Raw genomic sequence first — 26,706 nt, 5'->3', positions numbered from 1 at the left:
ACTTTATTTAAGTAAAAAAATATCACCATGCACTGCAAGAGTTAAAGTGGTACTAAAAGCAAAATAAAAAATGACAAATACGAACATTAACAAAGCAGTCGTTGTTTTTCTGAGTCTCCTCTGTAACTTCATTTTGTTACCAGTTGATCCTGCTGTTATTTTTCAACTTCCTTTAACGGATCAAGCTGTGAAGCAAAATTGGAATTAGAGGGTTGAGACAAACCATTTACCACTGACAAGGGTGCTTACAGTGGTCATCTTTTAGTCATTTTGTTAAAACATTTATCCCAAAATGGAAAAAAAAAAAAAGTTTAACTGCTTAGAAAGTGTTATCAGGCGTTAGGCTTTATTAGACTTTACATTAGTGACATACAGTTTAAATCTACCAGTCCACTTAACACTATACCCTCTAGACAATGCTGCTATTGCTCCTCAATAGATAGACAGTTAGTGTGTTATCGGCCAGATCACAAGCTGGAAATATGGGGAAAAAACACTAAAAACAGAAAACAAATGCAGCCATCATATCTAAGGATTGGTAAGATGCTTTTTTTTTTTTTTTTTTAGATATGCTTTAACCACTTGCTTACTGGGCACTTAAACCACCCTCAGTCCCAGACCAATTTTCAGCTTTCAGCGCTGATGCACTTTGAATGACAATTGCGCAGGCATACAACACTGTACCCAAATGAAATTTTTATCATTTTTTTCCCACAAATAGAGCTTTCTTTTGGTGGTATTTAGTTACAGCTCGGAGTTTTATTTTTTGCTAAACAAACAAAAAAATATGCAAAAAAAAAATCATGTTTTAATAGTTTGTTATAAAATTTTGCAAACGGGTCATTTTTTTCCTTCATTGAAGTGCGCTGATTAGGCGGCACTGATAGGCTGCACTGGTGGGCACTGATGGGCTGCATTGGTGGGCACCGATAGGCTGCATTGGTGGGCACCGATAGGCTGCATTGGTGGGCACTGATAGGCTGCACTGGTGGGCACTGATAGGCATAGTTAAGGCGGCACTAATAGGCACAGATAAGGCGGCACCGATGGGCACAGATAAGGCGGCACTGATGGGCAAAGATGGGCACAGATAAGATGGCACGGATGGGTGGCACGGATGGGCACTGATAGGTACCACTGATAGATGGGACTGATGGGCACTGATAGGTGGCACTGATAGGTGGCACTGATGGGCGGCACTGCTGGGCACTGGTAGATGACACTGATGGGCACGGATGTGTGGCACTGGGGTGCAGCACCTTTGAGGCAGATTGTGGGCACTGCTGGGTGGCACTGTGGGCACTGCTGGGTGGCACTGACGGGGGGCACTTACTTTTAATAAGTGTGGCACTGCAGGGGGCAGGTGGGCACTGGCAGGGGGCAGGTGGGTGCTAGCAGGGCTGGCCGTGATCGGGACTGATGTCCCGATCACGTCCGCCGGTGATCGACTTTTTTTTTTCTCCTCGCGCTGAGAGGAATAATAGCCGATTACCCTCTACGTTATATCACATGATCAGCTGTCATTGGCTGACAGCTGATCACGTGATAAGGGGTCGGGATCGACCCCTTGCATGGATCGGTGATCAGGCGAGTCTCATGGACTCGCCGATCACAGAGCGCGCCGCGCGTGCCCCTCAGGGGGCGCGCAGGCCGCTCGTACACGGGACTACGTCTATTGACGTCATCCCGGAAAAGGAGATCTGCGCTGTAGCCGTCATTTGGCTATAGCGCGGATCTCAAGTGGTTAAAGTAGTTATAAAGGCTTAGGGTGATTTTATGTGATAGACAAAGTGGCACATAATTGTGAAGTGGAAGGACAATGATAAATGTATTTTTTTTTTTACAAATATATGAAAAGTGTGATGTGCATTTGTATTCAGCACTCATTACTCTGATACCCCTAACTAAAATCTAGTGGAACCAATTGCCTTCAGAAGTTACCTAATTAGTAAATAGAGTCCACCTGTGTGTAATGTGATCTCAGTATAATTATAGCTGTTCCGTGAAGCCCTCATAGGTTTGTTAAAGAACCTTGGTGAACAAACGGCATCATGAAGGCTAAGAAACACACCAGACAGGTCAGGGATAAGGTTGTGGAGAAGTTTAAAGCAGGGGTTAGGTTATAAAAAAAATATCCTAAGCTTTGAACATCTCACGGAGTACTGTTCAATCCATCATCTGACAATGGAAAGAGTATGTCACAACTGCAAACCTACCAAGAAATGGCTTTCCACCTAAACTAACAGGCCAGGCAAGGAGAGGATTAATCAGAGAAGCAGCCAAGAGGCTCATGGTAACTGCAGAGGAGCTGCAGAGATCCACAGCTCAGTTGGGAGAATCTGTCCACAGGACAACTATTAGTCATGTGCTTGGCAAATCTGGCTTTTGTGGAAGCGTGGCAAGAAGAAAGCCATTGTTGAACGAAAGCCATAAGATGTCCAGTTTGCAAGAAGCCATGTGGAAGGAGGTGCTCTGATCAGATTAGACCAGAATTAAAGATTTATTTTTCATACATCATGGGGCACAGAGTCAGGCTAATATTCATTACCTGCTGGGTTATACTCCATCATAAGGTGAATAGACACTGGTAGACCAAAGGTCTTCAGACAGGAAGTGATCCCCTATATAACCCCTCCCATACAGGAAGTACACTTGTTTATTACCAGTGTCTGCAAGGTGGATGGCACGGTTTGTTTGTGCTCTCTGAGCTCCAGGTCTCTAGTTCCACAAACCGTTCCAAAAATGAATCAAGGGATTGACCGATCAGATCCATTTGACACAGGCCTTTGTGCTTAGATAAATGGTACCCAAGCTTTGCAAAGAAGCCTAAATCCTGGAAGGTTTTGCCTGTAATGTGGCGTCTGGGCACTGGACCCTGCAGAGTGGAAATCCTTGACATTACAGCGCTAAAGCATTTCCTGCAGGATGCTGTACAAGCGTGGACCCTAAACATGAAAGGTTACCCAGTCCTTGAAGGTCCAAGTGACAGGAATCCGCTGTGAAAGGTGAAGATTGGGCTACCTTTTCTAAGTGGCCTTGCACCTGGACGGGTAAGTGAAACCCCTTTAATTTATTATTGTGGGGTGTCCCAGTGATTGTAACAATAATAACTGTAACATGCGTGTGCACACAGGCATAGAAAATTTTGACACACACACAGCTTTTTTAAACTGTGCAGGCCAAGCATGTGGTGCTTCCAGAAGACAGCTGCGGGACACAGAGCAGGCTCTGAACTAGAGGTCGACCGATATATCGGCCGGCCGATATTTGCCGTTTTTTAAATAATCGGCATCGGCCGATTGTGCTGATAAAAAGCCGATTCTACCGCGGGACTTTGAAATGACTTCTGTAAGAAGTCAGTGTGAGTTGCCTGAGTCGTCATAGCAACACTTTCCTCCTCTCTGGGCAGACTGCCAAGAAAAGAACTAAATGATACAATGTTTACACTTCTGAATGAATGAAGTCATCTCTGTGTAGAAGTTCTCAGTTTAACCATTTAAAGACTAAATCTTTTCTGACACTTGTTGCTTACAAGTAAACATCCTGTATTTTCTGCCAGAAAATCACTTAGACCCCCCAAAAATTATATATATTTTTTTAGCAGAGATCCTAGGGAATAAAATAGCGGTTGTTGCAATATTTTATGTCACACGGCATTTGCACAGAGGTCTTTGCACAGAGGTCTTTGGGAAAAAAATACACCATTTAAAAAATAAAAATAAAATAAAAACAGTAAAGTTAGCCCATTTATTTATTTTTTTTGTCCAAAAGTTTTGACTACCCGTTTTTATTTAATATATAGGTTTTTTTAGATCATACATACAAGTAAACTGATTGGAGGTTTGTTTTGTTTAATAAATGTTTAAAGCGGGAGTCCACCGGGACTCCGCGTTTTTTTTTTTTTTTAAAAGCCAGCAGCTACAAATACTGCAGCTGCTGACTTTTAAAATAGTGACACTTACCTGTCCAGCGCGCCCGCGATGTCGGCACCCGAAGCCGATCTCTAGATCGACACTCGAGTGCTGCCGCCGCCATCTTGGGTATGGGAATCAGGAAATGGAGCCTTTCGACTTCATTTCCCGGTTCCCTACTGCGCATGCGCGAGCCGCGCTGCGCAATGAGGATGGTCCCCGCTGCCTCTGGGATCTGTGTGTTTCCCAGCAGGCAGCGGGGCACTTGCGGAAGGGGGCGGGCACTTGCGGAAAGGGGCGTAATGTACGCCCCTTTCCGCAGAGAGCTAGCCCGGAAGTGGGTGCAGTTACCTGGATTATCCAGGTAACTGCACCCCCCCTCCCCCCTGAAAGGTGCCAATTGTGGCGCCGGAGGGGGGGAGGAATCCGATGAGCAGAAGGTCCATTTTAGGGTGGACCTCCGCTTTAAGTGTAAGAAAATTTCTGTATCACTTATGAAGGCTGCTTTCACACTGGAGCGGGCAGACGTTGATGGTAAAACGCAAGTTTTAGCGGCTCTTTACCATCATTTTAGCGGTGCTATTTGGCTGCTAGTGGGGCACATATAACCCAGCTAGCAGCCAAGGAAGAGGTTAAATGCGCCCATGAAGCACCGCTGCCAAATCGCATTGCATGCGCTTCGGCAGTGGTGCCCATTCATATCAATGGGCAGGAGTGGTGGAGGAGCGGTATACACCACTCCAAACGTGCTGCTTGCAGGACTTTTTTTTTTAAGATCCTGCCAGCGCATCGCCTCAGTGTGAAAGCACTCTGTCTTTCACACAGACTGCAGGGGAGCCATTTTGCAGGCACTTTACAGGCGCTATTTTTAGCCCAAAAGCGCCTTAAAAAACGCCCCAGTGGGAAAGGTCTGTTAGATCAAGGGGGATTAAAAATAAATAAATAAAATCGGCCTAACATATCGGCCCAAAAAAATCGGCATCATATATCGGCTATCGGCCGCCATGATTTCTAAATATCGGCATCGGCCAGAGAAAAACCCATATCGGTCGACCTCTACTCTGAACAGACAGTTGCAGTGGTTCATTTTTCCTAATCCGGGCCATGTGATTCACCAGGTGTTGCTTTGCAGGCTAAAGGTGCTTATCAGGATTGTTGCATAGGGGCTTGGTGAGCCCTATTAAAGACCTATTAATGGGTTAGATCACAACATTGCTGCCATGATTGCCTCAATCCCGCAGGGTGGCAGGAAGCATGACAGGTTCCCCTCCCCAGAGTCTCCTTGTCTGGAGCAGGAATGGGTTGAGGATGCGGAAGAGCTGAAAGCTCAGGATTTGGTGGAGTGCCCGGCAGATGAGTCTGCTTCCAAGCAATCTGGACAAGAAGATATCCAGTCGATGTCTGCCTCTCAGTCACAGAGGCTTTTGATCCTGACTGTGACCGAAATGGTTTGTTCTATCTTTGTTACCTCTTGCAGAAGTAACTGAGCCCCCCTGGTCCTCTTTGGGATCTCAGACCTTTTCAGGTTGCACAGACTTTCCCGTTACACCCCCTGTTGGAACAGGCAGTGTATGCTGATTGGGAACATCCTGACAGGATGTTTTTGCTTCCTTAAAAATTGTCCTTTTTATATCCCATGGATGAAAAGTTTGTTAAAAAATTGAGCATGCCAGCCGTAGATGCAGCAGTCTCTTCCTTAAACAAGAAATGAATTTGTCCGGTAGATAACGCACAGGGCTTGAAAGACCCAGTTGACAAGAAATTGGAGTTATTTTTAAAGGCTTTCTTTTTCTTTGGTCAAGTTCAGCTATTCAACCAGCTGTAGCAGCAATTGGTATTTGCCAGTCTGTAAAGGATCAGGTCAAATGGCCAGATAGGCCTATCCAGGAGGATGATCTGCCTGAAAGTAAGACAGATATTTCTTGAGCGCTGTGTTTTGCTGTTGACGCTTTAAAGGATTGAATACAGCAGGTTTCTTGTCTGGCTCTCTTGTCTGTACATATGTCCAAAATTCTTCTAAACACTAGCACCAAGCCCTCCTTTTAAGGCTCCATGCACACTGAAGCTCAAAAAAGCTTTTTCTGGAAGCCAGATTGCTGGCAGAAAACGCTGGTTGAAAAACGTGCTTTTAACAGCGTTTTGTACTAGAGTTTATGAGCATTTATTAGCGTTAGTGTTTATGGGCGTTTTCAATAAAAATACACAGAGGACTCTCCAAAAATCCCACAGTGCATTCCAAACTCCCACAATACATTGAAAAAATACAATGCCGAACACTAACGCGTGTTTGTCAGCGTTTATCTGCATTTGTCGTTTTTTGGCCATGAAAAACTGCACTTTGAATGCCAATTTCTGGCGTTCAGAAAAAAGCCCATAAACTCCACTGCTCATTAAAGCTAAAAAACGTCCATGTGTGCATGGACACATAGGCTAACATAGAGTGGAGTTTATGAGCTTTTAAAAAAAATGCCCAAACTCCAATAAACTGCAGTTTATGAGCTCCAGTGTGCATGGAGCCTAAGGGCACGCCCCCACTCCATCGGGTGGAGGGAAGGCTGCTGCACTTTGCGGACATTTGGAAAACAACAATTCAGGATGAGTGGGTCACCTCAGTTATATCTTGTGGTTACAGGGAGTTCCCTCTCAGCGTTCCCTTGGATCCTCCAAAAGAAACTTAATGCTTCAGGCACTACATCTAGTGCATCACAGAGTGATTGTAGAGGTTCCTGTATTCGAAAGGGGCACAGGGTTTTACTCCAAACCTGTCTTTGGTTCAGAAATCAAGGAGGGACACAAGGCCCATTTTTGACCTCAGGTCCCTGAACAAGTATCTATTGATACAGTCCTTTCTGATGGAGTCTGTCCGCTCAGTAGTAACCTCACTCCAGAGGGGAGACTTTTTAGCCTCCATCGATATAAAGGATGCCTCATCAGAGGTTCCTATGTTTTGCAGTACAGGAACGTCATTTTCACCGTAAGGATCTGTGCCCTGAAAGATCAGGTGCGTCAGATAAGGGGCACCAGACAACCCACCATTTGGCTCCGTAGGAGTCTTTTAGGGAGGGTGGTATCCTCCTTTGAGGCAGTGCCCTATGCCCAGTTCCATTCTTGGCCTTTACAACAAGACATCTTGTTGGCTTGGAACAGAGGAAGAAAAGCCCTGAATTATCCATTGTGCTTATCTCATCAAGCATGCTTAAGCCTAAACTGGTGGTTGCAGGTCAGAACCTGCGAAAGGGAAAATCCTTTATCCTGATAACGTGGAGAGTACTGACTACAGATGCCAGTCTCTCAGGCTGGGGAGTGACCCTAGACGGGCTCACAGCTCAGGGGAAATGGTCAGGGACAGCGCAGACCCTGCCCATCAATGTCCTAGAATTATAGGCAGTACGTCTGGCCCTGCGGTCCTGGACGGTGGAGCTTCAGGACTGCCTCCTCAGGGTTCAGTCCAACAATGCTACAGCAGTGGCCTATATAAACCACCGAGGCGGTACCAGGAGTCGTTCAGCTGTGAAGGAGCTGAACTACATACCCTGTTTCCTCTAAAATAAGTCCTAGTGTGATTGTCGGTGTTGGCTGCAATATAAGCCCTACCCCCCAAATAAGCCCGACCCTGTTTCCCTGAAAATAAGCCTTACCCTGAAAATAAGACCTACAAGAACGTTAACTAGGGCTTATTTGGGGGGTAGGGCTTATATTGCAGCCATCACTGATAATCACGCTAGGTCTTATTTTAGGGGAAACAGGGTACTAGCCTGGACAGAGGAACATGTGCCAATGATATCGGCAGTCCATATCCCGAGAGTAGAGAGCTGGAAGGCATATTATCTCAGCTGCCAGCAGATCTGCCCAGGGGAATGGTTCTTACACCCAGAGGTGTTCCAGGAAATTTGCCTACATTGGGGATGGCGAGAGGTCAACCTACTGGCATCCAGGTTCAACAAAAAGCTACAGCAGTTTGTGTCTCGAACAAGAGACCCTCTGGCAGGTGGAGCAGAAACTCTGATAGTTCCATGGAGCCAGTATTCCCTGGTTTATGCTTTCACTCTGACCCCTCTCTTTCCACATTTGTTGCACAGGATTCAGAGAGAGGGGTTCCAGTCATTCTGGTGGCACCAGCCTGGCCCCGAAGGCCCTGGTTCCTGGTGATTGAGACTAACAATAAAGGTACCATGGACGCTTCCACGTTACCCTGATCTACTGTCTCAAGGTCCTATATTCCACCCCAATTTACAGTCCCTAAATTTGATGGCATGGCTATTGAAGCCAGGGTGTTAAAGGATTGAATCATCTCGGGGCCAATGGTGTCTGCTCTAGTGAATGCTAGAAAAGCAGTCACTAGGAAGATTTATCATAAAGTCTGTAAGACTTATATTGCTTTGTGTGAAGCCAGAAAATGGCATCCTTGGAAATATGTGATTGGGAAGATTCTTTCTTTTCTACAGTCAGATGTGGAAATCAGATTGGCTTTGAGTACAATCAGAGGTCAGGTTTCTTCCAAAGGCCTTTAGCCTCCCATTCAGTGATCCAAACCTTTATGCAAGGGCCAACTCACTTGCTTCCCTCCATTAGGTCACCTATGTGTCCTTGGAATTTGAACTTGGTGCTGTCTATGTTACAGAAACAACCATTTGAACCTATTAAGGAAATTCCATTAGACATGTTGTCACGCAAGCTAGCCTTCCTGATGGCTATTACCTCGGCTAGAAGGGTGTCGGAGTTGGCGACCCTTTCTTGCAGGGAACCGTACTTGATCCTTCACCATGACAGAGTCGTGTTATGACTTGTTCCATCCTTTTTGCCAAAGGTGGTACCGACTTTTCATTTAAATCAGGACATTATTTTGCCTTCTTTTTTTCTCTCAGCCTTGTTTGGTAGAAGAGAGACGACTGCATTCTTTGGACCTCGTCCGGGCAGTCAAGGTTTATCTGTCTAGATCTGCGAAGATCCGAGGATCAGACTCTTTTTTTTTTTTGTTTTTTTGTTTTGTTTTACCAAAAGGATCCAAGAAGGGGCAGGCAGCTTCCAAAGCTTCCATTGCCAATTAGGTCCGTCAGTTGGTCATTCAGGCCTATGGTCTGAAACATAAAGCTCCTCCCTTTGGGGTGAGAGCTCGTTCTACCACGGGTGTAGGAACCTAATGGGCTTTTCACCATCAAGTATCTGTGGCTCAGATTTGTAAGGCTGCTACCTGGTCTTCAGTGCATAAATTCACAACATTTTATCAAGTAGATGTTCGAAAAGGTGAGAATTCGGCTATGAGCCGCAGTGTATTGAAGCTGCCGTATAAGTTCTGATGGCTATTGGTTGGCAGGGTGTCTCCCTCCTCTCAAGGCTATTGCTCAGGGACGTCCCAGCAGGTAATGTATATGAGTCTGACCCATGATGTATGAAAAAGGAAAATAGGATTTTTATGTCATTCTTACATGTAAAATCCTTTTCTTTGAGTACATCATGGGACATAGAGATCCCTCCCCTCTTTTCTGAGGATTTAGTGCTTGCCACAAAACTAACGTACTTCCTATATGGGAGGGGTTATATATGGGATCACTTCCTGTCTGAAGACCTTTGTGTCCTACCAGTGTCCATTCACCTAATGATTGAGTATAACCCAGCAGGTAATGAATATTAGCTTTACTCTGTGTCAACATAGTACTCAAAGAAAAGTATTTTACAGGTAATTATGACGTAAAAATCCTATGTTTGGCCTAAAAGCAAAAAGCTATGTGATGAAAAACGAACACTGCACATCTCCCTGAACACACCACCCCTACCATGAAACATAGTGGTGGCAGCATCATATTGTGAGGATGCTTTTCTTCAACAGGGACATGAAAGCTGGTAAGAGTTGATGGGAAGATGGATGGAGCCAAATACAGGGCAATCTTAGAAGAAAACCTGTTAGAGTCTGCAAAAGATTTGAGACTGGAACAGAGGTTCACCCTTCAGCAGGACAACAACCCTAAACATACAGCCAGAGCTACAATGGAATGGTTTTGATCAAAGCATATTCATGTGTTAGAATGGCCCATTTAAAGTTTAGACCTAAATCCATTTGAGAAACTGTGGCAAGACTTGAAAATTACTGTCCACAGACACTCTCCATCCAATCTGACAGAGCTTGAGCTATTTTTCAAAGAATAATGGGCAAAAACTTCACTCTCTAGATATGCAAAGCTGGTGGAGACATAGCCAAACAGACTTGAAATATGGTTCTACAAAATATTGACTCGGGAGCTGAATACAAATGCATGCCACGCTTTTCAGATATTTATTTGTAAACAAAATTTGAAAACCATTTATCATTTTCCTTCCACTTCACAATTATGTGCCACTTTGTGTTGGTCTATCACATAAAATCCCAATCCCAATAAAATAAATTTTACGTTTTTGGTTGTAACATGATAAAATGTGGGAGATTTCAAGGGGTGTGAATACTTTTTCAAGCCGTTGTAGAGCCAGGAGCCCCAGTGGGGATCCAAAAGGAGGAAGATTGGGGCTGCTCTGTGCAAAACCATTGCACAGATCAGGCAAATATGACATGTTTATTATTTAATAAATATTATTAAAAAAAAAAAAAAGATGTAAAATCACTTTGAGTAAGAAATAAGGTGTGTAGAAGTGCTATAAAGTAAGAATACTTTTAAATTTTTTTTATTTTTATCAATTTACAAAAGCAAAGGGAGTGAACAGAAGAAAAATGTAATTAAATGTTGGCTATGACTACCCTTTCTTTGGCTTTTAAGCCAACAGAAATTCTTCTAGGTACACACAGTGCTTGTGGAACTCGGCAGGTATGTTGTTCCAAACATCTTGGAGAACTAACTGCAGATCTTCTGTGCATGTAAGGCTGCCTCAAATCCTTCTGTCTCTTCATGTAATTCCAGACAGACTCGATGGTCAGGGCTCCGTGGGGGCCAAACCATCACTTCCAGGACTCCTTATTCCTTATGCTGAAGATAGTTCTTAATGATATTGGCTGTATGTTTGGGGTCGTTATCCTGCTGCAGAATAAATTTAGAGCCAATTACATGCCTCCCTGATGGTTTGATGGATAATTTTGCTGTGTATGTGACCAGTGGGAAGATCTTTTTTTTAGAATGCGTATTAAAGGAGAAGTGCAGGATTGAAAAATAAATAAAACCTACACACCCAGATGGATGCAACATCAATCCTGCAGCTGAGAACTGAGAAATCAAAGGCCACTGATCCCTCTGTTCTGGGGTGCGCTGTGAGCACAGAGTGGTGATTGTCAGTTGCCGCTCTGTGCTCTGCCCTGCAGCAGTCACTGGACCATTGTTCTTTGAGATGAATATGGAAGTGTATTGGTGGCATGTGTGTGACGGTGGAGGACATTGAAGCTTAGATGCCTAGACTAAACTTTTAACTTCAGTACAATTCTCTGACAAATGTATTAGTTTGACATCAGTGTCAGAGAACCAGAAACATGCAATGCTACATGTTACGTTAATGTTCTCAAAGCATGGTGTATTGTGGGAAAAAAACCTTAAAAAACATATTGTAGTCACAAAGTGGTTAAACTTCACCCCTTGTGAAACTAGTTATCTTCATACAGAATCAGCGAATAACAATTTTACTCTGTTAACAGCCTCTAGAGTAAATTATGAAACATATTAAGTCATTTATAAAAGCACATTAGTCCATTGATCTGTTTGTATACATCAACGGGACCAAATGGGGTACAAATCTAAAAGCTGCCATTGACTGACTTGAGTTCTGGCTTGGCTTATTGGGTTACTGGAGATTGCTGGAAATGCTACTATAATTATTTCCAAGTATGAAATATGCAGGATACTATCATTATTAAATGATAAAAACAGTTAAGTGTAAAATAGCAACAAGAATTGAGTGTTGTCTTCTCTTTTGATTACATGAAAATGTATTTGCTTAAGATCCCTTAATTGACCTAACACAATTGCCACAGCATGCCTTTGGATTGATTTACTAAAACTGCAAAATCTGGTGCAGCTGCACATGGTAGCCAATCAGCTTCTAGCTTCAGCTTGTTCAATTAGGCTTGGACAAAAAAAAGCTGGAAGCCAATTGGTTTCTATGCAGAGCTGCACCAGAGTTTGCACTTTCAGTAAATCAACCCCACAGTGTTTATTTTGGTGTTTTAAATAAGAGCTGCAGCCATAACTATTATTTACATTTTGGGTAGCGTAAAGCAAGGTTTTATCCCTACAGGGTCTTTGATTCTGAGGACCCATCATCTGCAGAACTTTTAAGACACCCGTGCCAGGTCTGATGAGCCAAACCTTTCCTCATTATATTTAAAGTAAAAATAAAATGTTTTGGTCTGAATCCTGTCTTTATTTTTGCACGTTTATGTTAATGCCCAACTCCAACCCAAACCTTTTTAGTAGTTAGGCAAGCATGAAGGTGACTGCACCTTTGAAAACAAGTGAGCAGCTCTTGCTTTGCTTTTTTGGAAAACTGGATGAAACTGTGTATTTCAGCTTGGTATCAATGCTGTTTTCTATCTTGCTTTAATCAAAACAAAGTAAAAGAAAACAAATGATCAATGCCATATCCTCTATTTCTATCTTGACAAGAATCCTTGATAGCAATTCTGTACTTGGAAGTAAGGGCTGGTTCACACCAGATAATTTCAGTACATTTTTAACCGTATCCAAAATGCATGTTCAGTAGATTTACAGTTTTCTAACTCCCCCTCGTACACACTAATGTGTTTAGTTCCAGTGCCTTAAAAAAAAAGTACATTGGCATGCAGTTTTTGTCCAGTGGGATGCAAAGAATGCACTAGAAGGCACATAAATGTGAAAAAGGGAAAATGCACTAGAACACATTGCAAATGCATTACCAATGCATTGCTTTCAACACTTTAAAAACGCATGTAATGTGAATGCCAAAATACACCCGGAACAGAAGAATTGTGGACAGAACAAATCCTAAGTGATAAGAGGATCAGTAGTTTTGTATCAATTACTGTAAAATGCCTGCTCTTACCTCTCAGTGCTCCGGCAACACCCCAGTTTTCTGATTCAGTATGCTGAAGGACCTATGCAAACACAAGGTCTGATAACACCGGACAAAAAAAATATTTTTCAAGTTTTTTGTTTCCGGAAAGTCTTTTTGGTGATTATAATAGACCTCTTAAAACTGCACAGAAATATTATTTTAGAATGACTGTATTGTGCAAAAATGTTGAGAAATATACAATTTACTTTTAACGATTATATAATGTATTTAATTGCATTATGTTTCTGACATGCTGCATGAGTTCAACAGAGCTAAAAGTGTTCTGCTGCTGATTTTCATATGTACTTGGTGTCTGGTGCATCTTGCTGCAGCGTCCAACAATATTCAGCCAGCACTGATTGATCCCAGTTGCTACGATACAGTTTTTTCATTGTGGCAATGTCTGGGTGAAATCTTTCACTATGTTTGTCGCTAACGGCACCTAGATTTTTGGCAAAGAAGTCTCAAGTGTGAATGCAGAAAATGAATCTTCTTTGACATATTGCACTTTATGGTCTTGTATCAGGGACGTGCAGTCCGGGGAGGCAGGTGAGGCAGAGCTGCCAACCCCCCCCCCCCCCCCAGAAAAATGATTGTGCTTCGAGGATCGTAGCTTTGCAACCTGGGGTCACAGAGATTTTGAGGGTAGGTATCTGAAATCCTACCTCACTACTGATTTGGGGCTCCTGCCACCTATAGTTCTAGAGATATGGGGCTTCTTGTGCAGCCTTTCAGAAGCTGCATACAGAGCGGCCAGTTTAAATACAAGCTGACACACTCTGTTTGTAGCTGGCTGAGAGGATGATATATATAATAATTATGTGTTTATTACTTACTCATGGTAATTAACCCCTTGCCACCCAGGTAAATTTTGACACCTCTCTCCTACGTGTAAAAATCATATTTTTTTTGCTAGAAAATTACCCAGAACCCCCAAACATTATTATATATATATATATTTTTTTTTAGCAGACACACCAGGGAATAAAATGTGGTTTTTGTAACTTTTTATGTTACACTCTATTTGTGCAGCATATTTTCAAATGCATTTTTTTTTTTTTAAACTTATTTAATGAATATAAAAAAAAACACACTAAAGTTAGCCCATTTTATTTTATTTTTTGTTTTATACAATGAAACATGATATTATGCCAAGTAAGTAGTTACCTAGGATGTCACGCTTTAAAATTGTGTACACTCGTGGAATGGCATCAAACGTTGGTACTTAAAATCTCCATAGGTGACACTTTTTTCAAATTTTTTAGAGGTTACATGTTTAAAGTTACAGGGGAGGTCTAGTGCTAGAATTATTGCTCTCGCTCTAACGTCCGTGGTGTATGTATCTGGCTCTGATAATAGCCAGTGCCTCACCAGCCACTGACCTTACCACACATCCCTGCCCTGTATGCTATAAGAAGTTTGTCAACCAGTTGAATGTAGTTTGGTGTTCTGTAGTTGCCTAGACAATTCCATCATTGAATGCTTTCTAGGTTACCTTTTCTGGCCCCACTAATAGATCTTCAAACTGCTTGTCATTGATGATGTGTCTGGTCTGTGAACCAACAAAAATGCATTCCTTAATCTTGATATCTATTATTTTTGGAAGCATCTATCTCAACAAAATCCTTCACCTTCCTTGTTCATCATTTTCACAACATTTTTAATCAATTGATTTGTATGTGAAATAGAAGCAAAAATATCTTTGTCCGGTCAAGTGATTCATGTGCCATGTTTTATTTTCTTGGAACTAAATTCTTTCAGAGTGACCAATTGTTAATACAATGCAACTCTCTTTTGCGACTGAGCCATTTGACTATGCAACAACAGTACTTGGTATATCTGAGCTGCATTCCACGCAGCAGAACCTATACTTTTAGTTTTCAACTTATATTCCAGTTTTACTTAGTGTACTGGGTGTGCTTCAGTAACAGTTCAGTGTTTTCGTATATTTCTTTCATGTGTGCAGTATAGCCAATGGGTATTGCAAAAACAGAAGCTAAAGCGGTATGAGATCGAGAGAGGTTAAATTACTGATTATTTTCATGATTAGCAGCCTTAAATATATAAAACATGCAAAAAAGTGTCTGAGAAGCAAAATCTTTGTTGTCCAATGTAGTAATTACTTGCAATTGGCTGTTCAGGCAACAAGTACTGTTTTGTGGGATAAAAAGGAGCGTGTACACGTGTGCCTTACTGCCAAAGCTGCACTGTATGTTCATTGCTTCAAAGTTATTAACAGTTCCCCTCTGACATTTTTTACTTGTGCAGGTATCAGAAACTATGGAAAAGTTATGTGAAGTTGCGCCATCTGCTGGCCAACAGTCCAAAAGTCAAACAAGCGGATAAGCAGAAATTGGTCCAGAGGGAGGTAAGCTTTATTTTTACACACAGAGAACAATTAATGAGGCACAGTTTAGTTTTCGCTCAGCATGATATTCTGTGCTGTCACTTTACACCCCAAGGAATTCTTTGCAACTTACTTGACATAGAATTTATGTGGAAGAAAAAAATATTTAATAGAGAACTGTTTTGCCTTTCAAATTGCAAAATTGCATTTTATTTCCAGTATGTGTGTCTCCGGACATAGATAGGTATATGGATTCCTTCCTACAGTGTGTGTGTATATGTATGTGTGTGTGTGTGTGTGTGTGTGTGTGTGTATATATATATATATATATATATATATATATATATATATATATACACACAAATATAAATTGTATACAATTTGTGTGCGTTTTGGGGGGAAAAATTGATCGGTTATCTTTTGATAATTGAGTGAGTTATTTTTACAGAGCTGGTGCCAAAATCACTCTGCGGCTTCCTTGATAAATACACCCCACACCATTATGTTTGCTGATAAATCAGGCATGCACTTAGAATGATGGCATTGGTTATAAAGCGAAGTAGAAAATCTTTTTTTAATGGATGGTTGAACTGACATAATGTTTTGATGCACTGTTTGCACATGACAGGTGTTCTAATAACAAAAAAAAAAGGGTGGGGGGACACAGAGGAGCTGATAACTAATATTTTAATCATAGAGTACACGACACAAGACTTGTATTTCATAGACCATGGATTATATGCTTCCGCATTCAGGTTATTGGACACTGGCAAAAGCTTTGCAAGGAACGTCCTCATTGCTCCTCTAAATAACCCTACCCACTCTATGGGACTGTTTTTCGCTAGTGTCCTTAGGTAATGAAACTTTTTTATTTCACTACTTCAACTGACACTTCTATTAAGATTGGACTGCTTGCCTCAGGGATCACTAATGTTTTCCCAATCGGTTACCCTTGATATATAAAGGAAACCATACTTGGAGCCTGCTGCAGCGGGCTCGCCAGTAATGTTTGCTTCAGGCACTGGATCCCAAGTTCGTTGCTCACTTTGGCACAAGTTGCAGCTAGTGCAGTTAGCCACAGTGTGCTATACAGATTTGGGGCCATGGTCCATTGCTATGGTACCATAGGAATTTCCAAGTATTTACATATTGTAAAAGCCCAGTTGAACCTTTAGTTAAAATAAAAAGTGTGGGATTTCAAAATAAACATACATACTCACCTAGGTGGATGCAGCATTAGTCTGATGCCACCTCTACACTATGAACTGAGCAATCAAAGACTGATGATTGCTAAGTTCTCATTCAGAAAGTGTTGACTGTCGGTCATTGACTCTGTGCTCTTCCCCTTTGGCGCTCACTGAAACGCTGCAGAGGGTGGCGAGAGTGGTTGGTTCAAGCTGATGCCGCTCAGGCATCCTGGTGGATCCCAGCACTAAATTCAGGATCTCCCCAAAGCCTGGATTGGCTAAGTGACTTCAGCCAACAGAGGACTTTTGGTTCGACTAAGTTTGGGTCACAGGAGTGCAGAACTAGGTGCACTCCTGTGATCTAAAGGAGATGTAGGACTAAAAGAGCTTTGGCCTTACTGCTCCTTTAATTGGCTAAGTGCATTCCATGTGCCTCAAAACAAGAGATATTCAGTCTTGCAATGTGTTTTTAGCCACAGTAGAAAAGCATGTCACCTGCTAGCATGCTTTAAAGAAGTTCATTTGCTCTTGAAAGCAATGGTATCACTGTGGCAGTCCAACACACCACCTACGCAGGTGGACTACTGTATAACTGCTATCCATAAAGCTTGTGAACTCAGCTGGTTCAAAAGCTCTAGGTTCTAACTCAACAAGGCCTAAGACTTTTCTTTTGAGTCTGTGGTTGCTTTCTAAGAGAATGAACTGCAATATAAACTTATTTTTGCATTAACCTCAAATGTAAAGTCTTTAGATGATTTTAAAGGAAAGTTCAGTTGGGTTTTAACAAGCAATTCATCCTCAAAGTTCACAGCAGATGTTCAGAAGTTGTCCAAGTAATTCTCTCAGCAGTGTTGACATTAGGCATTAGAAGGGTACGACACTGTTAGGTTGGGGGTAGAGTCTGGGGCAGGATGAGCTGAACTGATGAGGAGATTAATTAATCCACTGTGCTTGCAGCTAGAGTGGTCAGTAAAGACTTATTCTAAAGCTCATTTGCTGCTTGTTACGTATATTGAATGTTTATGGTTATGGTTAATTGTATGGAGTGTGATGTGCATATGAGTTTATGTATCTTTGTTGACACAAATGTGCACTGAGAGAAGTTTGGAAGATGCCTTCACTGTCTCCCATGTGAAAATGTTAGTTACCTGGCTTGACATGCTTGACATGCTAAATTCAAGTCCTTAAAGTCCTTGAACACATTTGCAGAAAGTCAGAATATCTGATATGCATATTTGTTTTCAGTGATTTAGAAATATTGATAAAGGCTGAGGCTGTTAAATCGACAGTAGAGCTAAAAGACTAGCATTTTCTGAAGGAGAGGTCTACAACGGCAGCTTGCATTCTTTTCTCATTATCTCAGGGTTTCCTTAAAAATAAGCAAAGCCCTAAATTGTTAATAACGTTGATAGCTCTTTTTTGTCTGTATATTTCTTGTACAATGCAACTTATTACATTTTCTGCCACATCAGCAGGACTTAAAAGAATTTTTAATCCATTTGAAGTGACAGATATTTACCGATTTGTTTTGTCTGTGTTTAAATACTAAATGGAGAGCACTTTTGTGTCCTACATTGTTTGGGTTTTAAGACTCAAACTACTCTGCATGTATCCATGGAATTTAAGACAATTGTTCTTTACAGTGCTGTAGTGATATATCCAGGGAGCCTGACTTGTGCTGCTTTTTGTTTTTATAAGTTTATTTGATACAAGCTCCTCCACACATGGGCTGTTGACATTTTTTTTCTGGTGGCTTCACAAGCTAACAATTTTCCCTTCATCCAACTAGGAAGCTCTTCAGAAGATCAGACAGAAGAACACAATGAGGCGTGAAGTAACAGTGGAACTCAGTAGCCAGGGTTTTTGGAAAACTGGCATTCGCTCGGATGTCTGCCAGGTAAACATGGGAGCTCTCTGATCTAAAATAATAAGCCAAGATGTCAGTGGCCTTTTTTTCTTGTCTTATCTGCAGACATGATTTTCTCTTATATACTGTTGTGAGTGCAATTGCAGTACTAGATACTCCTGCCTGGTGTGTAAGAGTAAGTGGCGAAGGCCACATGGCACTGCTGTACAAAAAAAGGTGTGTGTGTGTGTGGGGGGGGGGGGGGGGCGGCGGCGGCGGCGCATTTCACACCATTGTGGTTACACAGCAATGATCAAACTCACATTAATCAACCTTAATGGAAGCAGCTAATTATTTTGATTTCACTCTGCACGCAAAGAAAGTTTCACATTGTTTGATCACACAACACTAGAATGCACTAAAACTAAGCTTTGAATTTATATTGAAATTGGGTTCAGTTGCTGTGATGAGAGAGCATGGGGCCAGGGAAAGAAAGTGATTCCATATGTAGTATAAGGGTCCTTTCACACGGGGCGGATCAGTTCTGATCCGCCCCGTGGATGTCCGTTTGCTCAGCGGGGATCACTCCGCCGATCCCCGCTGAGCAGGGAGATGACAGGTCTGTCTCCGCACACTGTGCAGGGACGGACCTGTCACAGCGCCGCTCTCCCCTATGGGAGATCGGATGACGACGGACCGCAGTGCCCGTCGTCATCCGATCCGATCCGCAGACGGATGGAAAAATAGCTTTTTCCTCCGTCACACTTTTTCGGATCGGAGCGGGTCGGATGTCAGCGGACATGTCACCGCTGACATCCGACGCTCCATAGAGCTCTATGGAGCACCCGTTCAGGTCCGCCTGAAAAACTGACAGGCGGGCCTGAACGGGACGTTAGTGTGAAAGGGCACTAAGGAGCTACATTTCTAAAACCTTGCCCTGAAAGTTTTTTTGTTTTTTTTTCTCAAATCCATCTTTTTTTTTCTCTCAATGTCTTTTTAATTTGGGAAAAAAAGATTGTAATTTTAGAACATTTACATTTAAATACAGTAGCATAAAATAAACATAGGACAGTGTCCCCATGTCTGAATTAAGTTTCTAGGATAACATAGAGAAAATTACACAGACACATTGGGGGGGAGGGATTTCCTGTCACCGTTCTCCCTGTTGGAGGGGAAAATGCAGTGCCTGCATCTCCCTGTTTTTTTTTTTGTTTTTTTTTTCATTCATTCCTCGTATATTGATCAGGAAGGCAACTCTGACAAAGGGAGCTTGGTCATGCCTCTACCATGATGGCTACCTCTACACAAATCAAGGCTTGCTAAGTCATCCCTAGGGAACATGTCATCTGCAGGGAGACCACACAGCCAAAACTGGTGACTAGTCCTTTGCCCTCTGCCTGTCTTTTTTTCAGACTCAGCTTTCACATTTCAGATGATTTTTAACTGCCATTAATAGTTCACAATTTTGCTATTGGCTATGTATGTTTACTGTTTATTCCTGTAGTAGGAGCTTTGCAGGATACTTCAGACTCTGCTGTTTTCCTCATGCCATTCCCTTTTGTTACATGCTTGCGCCACTGAGTTCAGAATCAAAGTGCTTCCCAAGTCATAGCCTGTATACTAAAAACCAAGAAAGCTTAAGTGTTAGCCATCATTACAGACCAAATCTTTTGCACCCAATACATCACCTTGTGGAAATTTGTTTACTCTCCTTGTCCTGTGACTTAAAATGGTTTATCTCAAAGATAGGTCTACAAACGTAGAGCAGAAAAGGAAAATATCAGCTCTTAAGGGTATTGCATTGACTATAATAAGTACATCCATTATCTGTGAAATGTGCATGTGCTGTAACAGACAATGAGCTAAGAATTTATGAATGTGGTTGGCACAGTACTGGCATAGAGAATGTATTGTTTTAATTATAACTGATATATTAAGTAAGGGAAACTTAGGCAACTTTTGGCTTTTGAGTTTGATATCTTCACAGGAGTCGTATGTATCTAAAATAATATTTTCGACAGAAACTTGCAATTTATAGAGTTGACATTTGCCTGTATCTTTTCCTTTATTAAGAACATCAGAATTGTATTTGAATAATGTAAATGAAATTAGGATTTTGCAGGGCTGTATGTTATGGCTAATGCTGTGCCAGGTACAGTACTTCAGATTTAACGTAAATGACCAAACCCCTTTTGTTCCCACCCATTACATGCTTACAACAATGAAACTAGAATGGTGAAACGTTGAACTAAAACAGTGTTTTCCATCTCAGGGGACGTGTGTTTGAACAATACATTTACTTGTAATATTGTTTAAAGTGGAAGTAAACTCCTCTATCGTTTTCAGCCAAGGAAGCTGCTATCTTTGCCTCTGTTTAATCTTCAACTGCTATGGTGCTGCACATGTGATTCATTATGACACCAGCCATTGTATGGTTTGATAGTTTGGCTGAGAGCACAACCAATGTGCAATTAGCATTCCTGGCATGCCTTTTTTTTTTTTTAACTGTTTAAATCGATGGGTTTACTTCCAATTTAAATAATCCCCCTAGCGTTATTTCATGTATTGGCCAAATTATTTTGATGTAAACAAATTCACACATTACATGATTCCAAATCTTTCTTTTATCCGAAATGGGGCCCATGGTTCATTTACTGCCATTAGATTGATGTGACTAACAGCTTGTGAACCGATATGGGCTCCGTGACATTTGGACCTCATGTAATTGCTGTGAGTTTTTCTTTATTTTTCACTTGATTTCTGATTGAGTTTTTCTTCTTGGTTTTTGCTTTTCTTTTTCTTTAATATGGTATAAAGATTTTCTACGAAGCATATTCATTGTTCATTTTTATAACATATTGTACCGCGTAGATTTTAGCTTTTTTGCCAAATGGACAATTCCTATTTGGTGATTCTACCTCTGACTGTTCCATTGAGTGACAGTGTATACATGTATCACCTTACTGCAATTTACTGGGATGTTATACATTTCTATGTCATTTCGTGGCATTTGATTACTCCTTTGTTCCTGTTATGTTTCACTTTTTCAATAAAAAGTTTTGTAAACAAAAAAATCCCCTTAAATCTTACACTTAAAAAAAAATAAAATAAAATAAAAAAAGCAAGTATGTATGAGTAATTGTATAGACATACTTCTGATATGTGCTTATGTAGTTTACTTCGAGATGTTTGATTTGGGTGATGGAGACAATGCTTCATAAAGGCTCCATGTTTTATGGAGAATAATTTCGGATTTGACAAGGGTAAAAGGATATTTTGACCATTAGTCAGCGTTTGGGAGAGAGAGGCCCATCGTCTGAAGGTATTCGTTTGTGGACCGGAAGTGGGTCCAACAATACCACGTAGAAACACATTTATGGGGGGGAGTCTTGTGAGATCAAGATGAGCGCCTCCATTTCATCTCTGCGTTTATACGAGTCTGAAAGGGAGGGGACTTTGGTAGTACCCCAAAGCTTAGGTATGTACAATTTAAGAAGCATTAACTAGCATCATGGCTAGAGATTTGTAGTAAGGTGTATCCTTTGAGACATGGTGGAGAAGTAAGAATTGTTCAGGTGTGAAGTTTAGAGAGCACGTGGTTATTTTTATTTTGCTTGTGAACCTTTTTCGAAAAGGATTTGATAGTTGGGTATTCCCACCAAATGTCCAAAAGATCACCCATTGCTTGTTGGCATCTGCAGCATTGGCCTAAGATTGAGGCATCAAATTTGTGTATAACTGAGGGGGTACAGTACCAGCGTGATACAATCTTATAATTGTTCAGATATTTATCTGTAATTTTTATTTATTTTTGGAAAAAAATCAATAAACATTTATTGAGAAGAAAACTTGCATTTTTTATTTGACACTGCAGACTGTAAAGCATTGCAGCAGATTGTGTGTACAATGCCAGGATCCTGCACACTGTCAGTACACTGTCTGCCCATACCACCAATGCAGGCAGACAGTTAATGAACCGCAGGAAGATCAATGAACTACGAGAATACTCACCAGCTCTCGTACTTCATTGAGAACTACAAGCCACCTGCCGCAGTGGTCAATAGTACTTGTAGCTCATTCATTCATAGAATCCTGTGAATGAATGATGCATCCGTGTGGGTGGACTGACTACTACAAGCTATGCTGTTGTGATAGATGCAGTATGCAGTTTAGCATTGTCGTTCTGTCCTGTTGAAATATGCAAGGCCTTCCATCTCACTTCCTGTTTTGGCTTTGGGGGAGAAAGTGAAGGGACGTCTCCCCAATGGGGCAAAAATGGCAAAAAAAAATGAAAACCAATAAAAGAAAGGGATGATCAGAGATGACAGGATCAGTCTTTTTACACAAAGCGAGGATTACCCTGCGGCACCCTTCACATGGGCACCTCTGTTCTGCGTGATCCACTTGCTCATTGGAGGATTGCTCCACTGATCCCCCGCTGAGCAGGCGAATGACAGGTCGGTCTCCGCTTACTGAGCAGAGCGGAGATGGACAGAGTCCCGCTCTCCTCTATGGTGAGATCAAAAAAAAAAGGATGGCTTGTCTGTTTTCATCTAATCCCCTTCCAATCTGCTAGACGGATGGAAAATAGGACCACCATTCACCTGGTTTTGGCGGAGAGGATCGGATAGCGGTGGATGTCAGCAGACATGTCCCCTCTGGCAGGTGGTCCAATCAGGTCCGCCTAAATAACTGACTAGGTGGACCTGATAGGACAGCCCATGTGAAAGGGGATAGTATGACAAGCATGCTTTACTGCATATACACACTGATTTTACTGTTGTGGGTTTAGTAACACTGAAGTTAGAAGCTGATTGGCTACCATGCACAGCTGCACTAGATTTTGCATGCTCCAGTTTTAGTAAAACACCCTTACAGTTGTTATTTTTTTATTTTTGTGAAGTGTCAATGAAGTAGAATATTATATACACAACATCTACTTGTACATGTAGTTGGATTTTATCAAATATAGTTATAGATTTTATAATCCAAGAACTCTCCTTGTTCCTTGAGTGATATAACTGTGCCTTCTAATATCTTCTTACACTTCTTTTTTTTTTTTTTTTTTTTTTATACTTTGTATCTTACATCTATTACTCTAAAAGTAGAAATATAGAATTTACTTGTGTGATTGGGATGAGGTTAGAAGATTCATGGCATTTTTGCAGGCAAGAAATGTTGAAGAATCATGGGCTTGAATGAACAAAAGGATTTAAAATGTTCACGTTCTCTCTCAATGGCACTCAATGGATTTAGAAATTACCGTAATGGTCCCTCTATTTAATAGGACATTAAAGAGTGTATATTGAAACATTGCTAAGTTTCTTTCTTATTACCATGCTTGGTATTTACATTTTATACAGCATTTTACTTTTTATTTTTCTGTAGAATGTTTTTAGGGTGTAGGGCTGCTCAACCTAATTGTCCAAGAACACTATTTGTTTAGTTTATAGGAAATTGTCTCCAAATAACTGTTTTTTAACTACTTCCCACCCGGCCACTGTATATAAACGGCCGGGTGGGCACTCTCTCCTTCTGAGAGGACGTTCAGGAACTCACTGATCACCAGTCTAGTGTCCTTGCAATGTCAAAAACACAAAGTAAACACATGTCCCCAAAACACCTGTCCCCCACATATGTAACATTAAAATCATATGTCCTAATGATTATCTGCACACATTTGTCCGTGATCACCTGTGCACATCTGTACATGATCATTTGCGTACATCTGTCCACACATACCAATTATTATACACTTAAAGGATTTTTTTTTTTACCAAAAACGTAGCAGAATACATAACAAAATTTGATTTTATTGGATTTCTTTTAAAATAGAAGAAAATATTGTTGTTTTTTTTTCAAAATTTCTTCTCTTTTTTCGCTTACATCGCAAAAAATAAAAAACGTTGTGAATAAATACCACCAAAAGAAAGCTCTATATCCAGTATTGATGTGGTTAATGTAATGGGGAACTAATGTAATGTTCTGTTGTACTATGAACTGAATAGGTGATAGGCAACTTTGTCGAAGTGTTATCAGTTTATTATGTTCATTTTTCTAGACTTGAAGATGTTAGGTGACAAATTTAAATGACAAGTATGTAAAAAGGACGATCGCAAAAAAGACAATAACTTGTTTAACCTGGGATTTTGCATTTTTAATTGGATAGTTTGTAGAACCTGAAAGAAAACAGTGTGAAAATGCTCAACTTTCCGGTAAAGAAGTAAGAACAGGTATGGTGGTGTACAAATTGAAAATAAGAGTGTGCTTATCTGTTTTAAAATATCTAGCAAAGAGAAGAGCGGAGGATAGAAATACTTTTATTAATCTTTTATTTTTATTTATTACTTTTATCCTCAGAAATTTTTCATGAATAACTGCATTGTCTGCAGGAAAGTATATTTATCTTCTGTACATTTGAATCAAAATGTACAGAAGCCATTTTCTTCTGTACATTTGCTCAACAATCTCTGCACTTAAAGCAGTTCTTCAACCCCCTCCCCCCCCCCAAAAAAACAACTTAATAGTCAGGAGCTACAATTACTGTAGCTGCTGCTGATTTTTAAGAAAAGGACACTTCTCTGACCATTGGTCCAGCGCAGTCCTCACGCAAGCCAATTCTTCGCCGCTCTTTGGGTACCTAGCGCCTTCTTTTGGCTTCACAGTGGGCTTCCCACTGCACATGTGCAAGCCATGCTGCACCGTATGAATGGTCCCGCAGCCTTTCTGGGACCAGTGATGTGTCCTAAGAGTCTTCCGGTGAGGGGAGCAAACTCCTGCTCGAATCGACTAGGCATTCTGGGAGTAAATATGAGCAGGTAGCAGTCAAAACTAGGTACCCCCCCCCCCTCCCAAAAAAATAAAAAATAAAAATAAATTTAAACAGGAGAAAGCAGAACTTCCCCTTTTGATTAAGTCCTGCCTTCATTTATTCTGCTGTCCTCTGGGTTGATTTTTTTTGTCACATGTTTTTCCATATAGGCAACAGCTATTGCATTAAGACAGTTAGAAAGATTACAAGGTGTTGGGCTTAATGAGTAAAAGATCATTGGTTACAAGTTACCTAGATTGAACTACTAACATTAAAATCCCAGAAACTCTATCTTCAAAAAGAGCAATGGCAGCGTCTGTATTTCTGTCTAGTGTGGTTCTGTTTAAAGCAGCATCCATTAATATTGCAACATTTTTAAAGCAAACAATATGTTTATTAGAGAAGTAAATTGGTTGAAATAGGTAAGAAATTGAAAAGGTGTCCATAGAAGAAAGTGTGCCCCCCTCCCCCTTTCTTCTATGGATACTGGGTTAGGAAGTAAGCAGAATCTTTTTAATGGGGATAGAGCAAATAAATTATTATTTTTGTACGGTCTGGTGTTAGTATGTATGAAATTAAACTGCATTCATCTGTCCCCAGGTCAAATCTACAAATCTTTATTTAGGAATGGCATACACCCTGATCACATCACTTTTGATGGACCTTTTGAAAGGTCAGAGGGCCTACAGTCTTAAGCTGGGCTAATAGGTTAGTAATTACCTTTAGCCAAGATGAGTAGCAAAGTAGTTTTTCTAATGAAGCAGAGGAGAGAGTTACAGTAAGAAACTCAAATTGTGCAGCCACAATTTATTGCAGCTAAAGATACTTAAAAAAAAATCTATTAGTGATGCCATGATTGTCTGTTAAAAATTGAAATGTGACAAGGGACTCAGGGCAATCACTCCACCGCTATCATAAAAAGCAACAAAAACAACAGTGAGCTACCTTAACGACTGCCTCTCTGTAAAGAAAAAAAAAATACTTCAGAGACATCCTGAATTGTCTGTACTTGAACATAGCCAGTGGGTCATCATATAACAGTTTAGTCTCGTGAACAAGGCCTGCATCCATTTCCATAAATAGTTCCAATAAATGGTGTCAAAGACTTTGGAAATATTTGTTGACACTATCAAACCATTCCATTGGTAATGCTTGCATAATATACAATATGTTCATTAATAATCCCCAAATGTTACCAAGAGTACTCCCACCAGGCATGAAACTGCATTGAACTGGGTATATAATGGTCAATATAAATTTAGCAAGACGATGAGCCAGACCTTTATCCATAATTTTAATACCCACACAGGAAGTAAAATAGGTGAGTAAAACATACTGTAAATGGGATCTGTGCCCAGTTTGGTTAGTTAGCTGGGACAGTTAGCTCTCCCCTCATAGTAGGGTAGTCTGCCATTTTCTTATGCAGCACTATAAATTCTCAGTAAATGAGGAGCTAAAAGATCTGAGGTGGCTTTATACCAATCCAGCAGCAAGCCATCAGTACCTGGAGTCTTATTAGCCAGGAGGAAATGAGGCAGCTACAGTTTTATGTTGAGTCAGTTGACCATCTAGTCCTCAGGTGATAATTTGAGAAGTGTAAC

The 26,706-nt window shown here is 41.0% G+C and overlaps 1 protein-coding gene across 1 annotated transcript in view; it reads left to right on the top strand.

Moving 5' to 3' along the window:
* DROSHA (drosha ribonuclease III) overlaps nucleotides 1–26,706 on the top strand; it is a 579,282-nt gene that overhangs the window by 347,623 nt on the left and 204,953 nt on the right. Inside the window, exons 15-16 of the mRNA XM_077492043.1 lie at nucleotides 15,183–15,282; nucleotides 18,238–18,345. Coding sequence (XP_077348169.1) covers nucleotides 15,183–15,282; nucleotides 18,238–18,345 — 208 coding nt within the window. The remainder of the gene's footprint in view (nucleotides 1–15,182; nucleotides 15,283–18,237; nucleotides 18,346–26,706) is intronic.

The sequence above is a fragment of the Lithobates pipiens genome, unplaced genomic scaffold (assembly GCF_037356315.1).
Source record: "Lithobates pipiens isolate NorthernLeopardFrog02 unplaced genomic scaffold, aLitPip1_a1.2 Scaffold_19, whole genome shotgun sequence".
In the NCBI taxonomy this organism is placed as follows: Eukaryota; Metazoa; Chordata; class Amphibia; order Anura; family Ranidae; genus Lithobates; species Lithobates pipiens.
The sequence above is the reverse complement of the archived record's forward strand: the minus strand, read 5'-3'. Positions and strand labels throughout refer to the sequence as shown.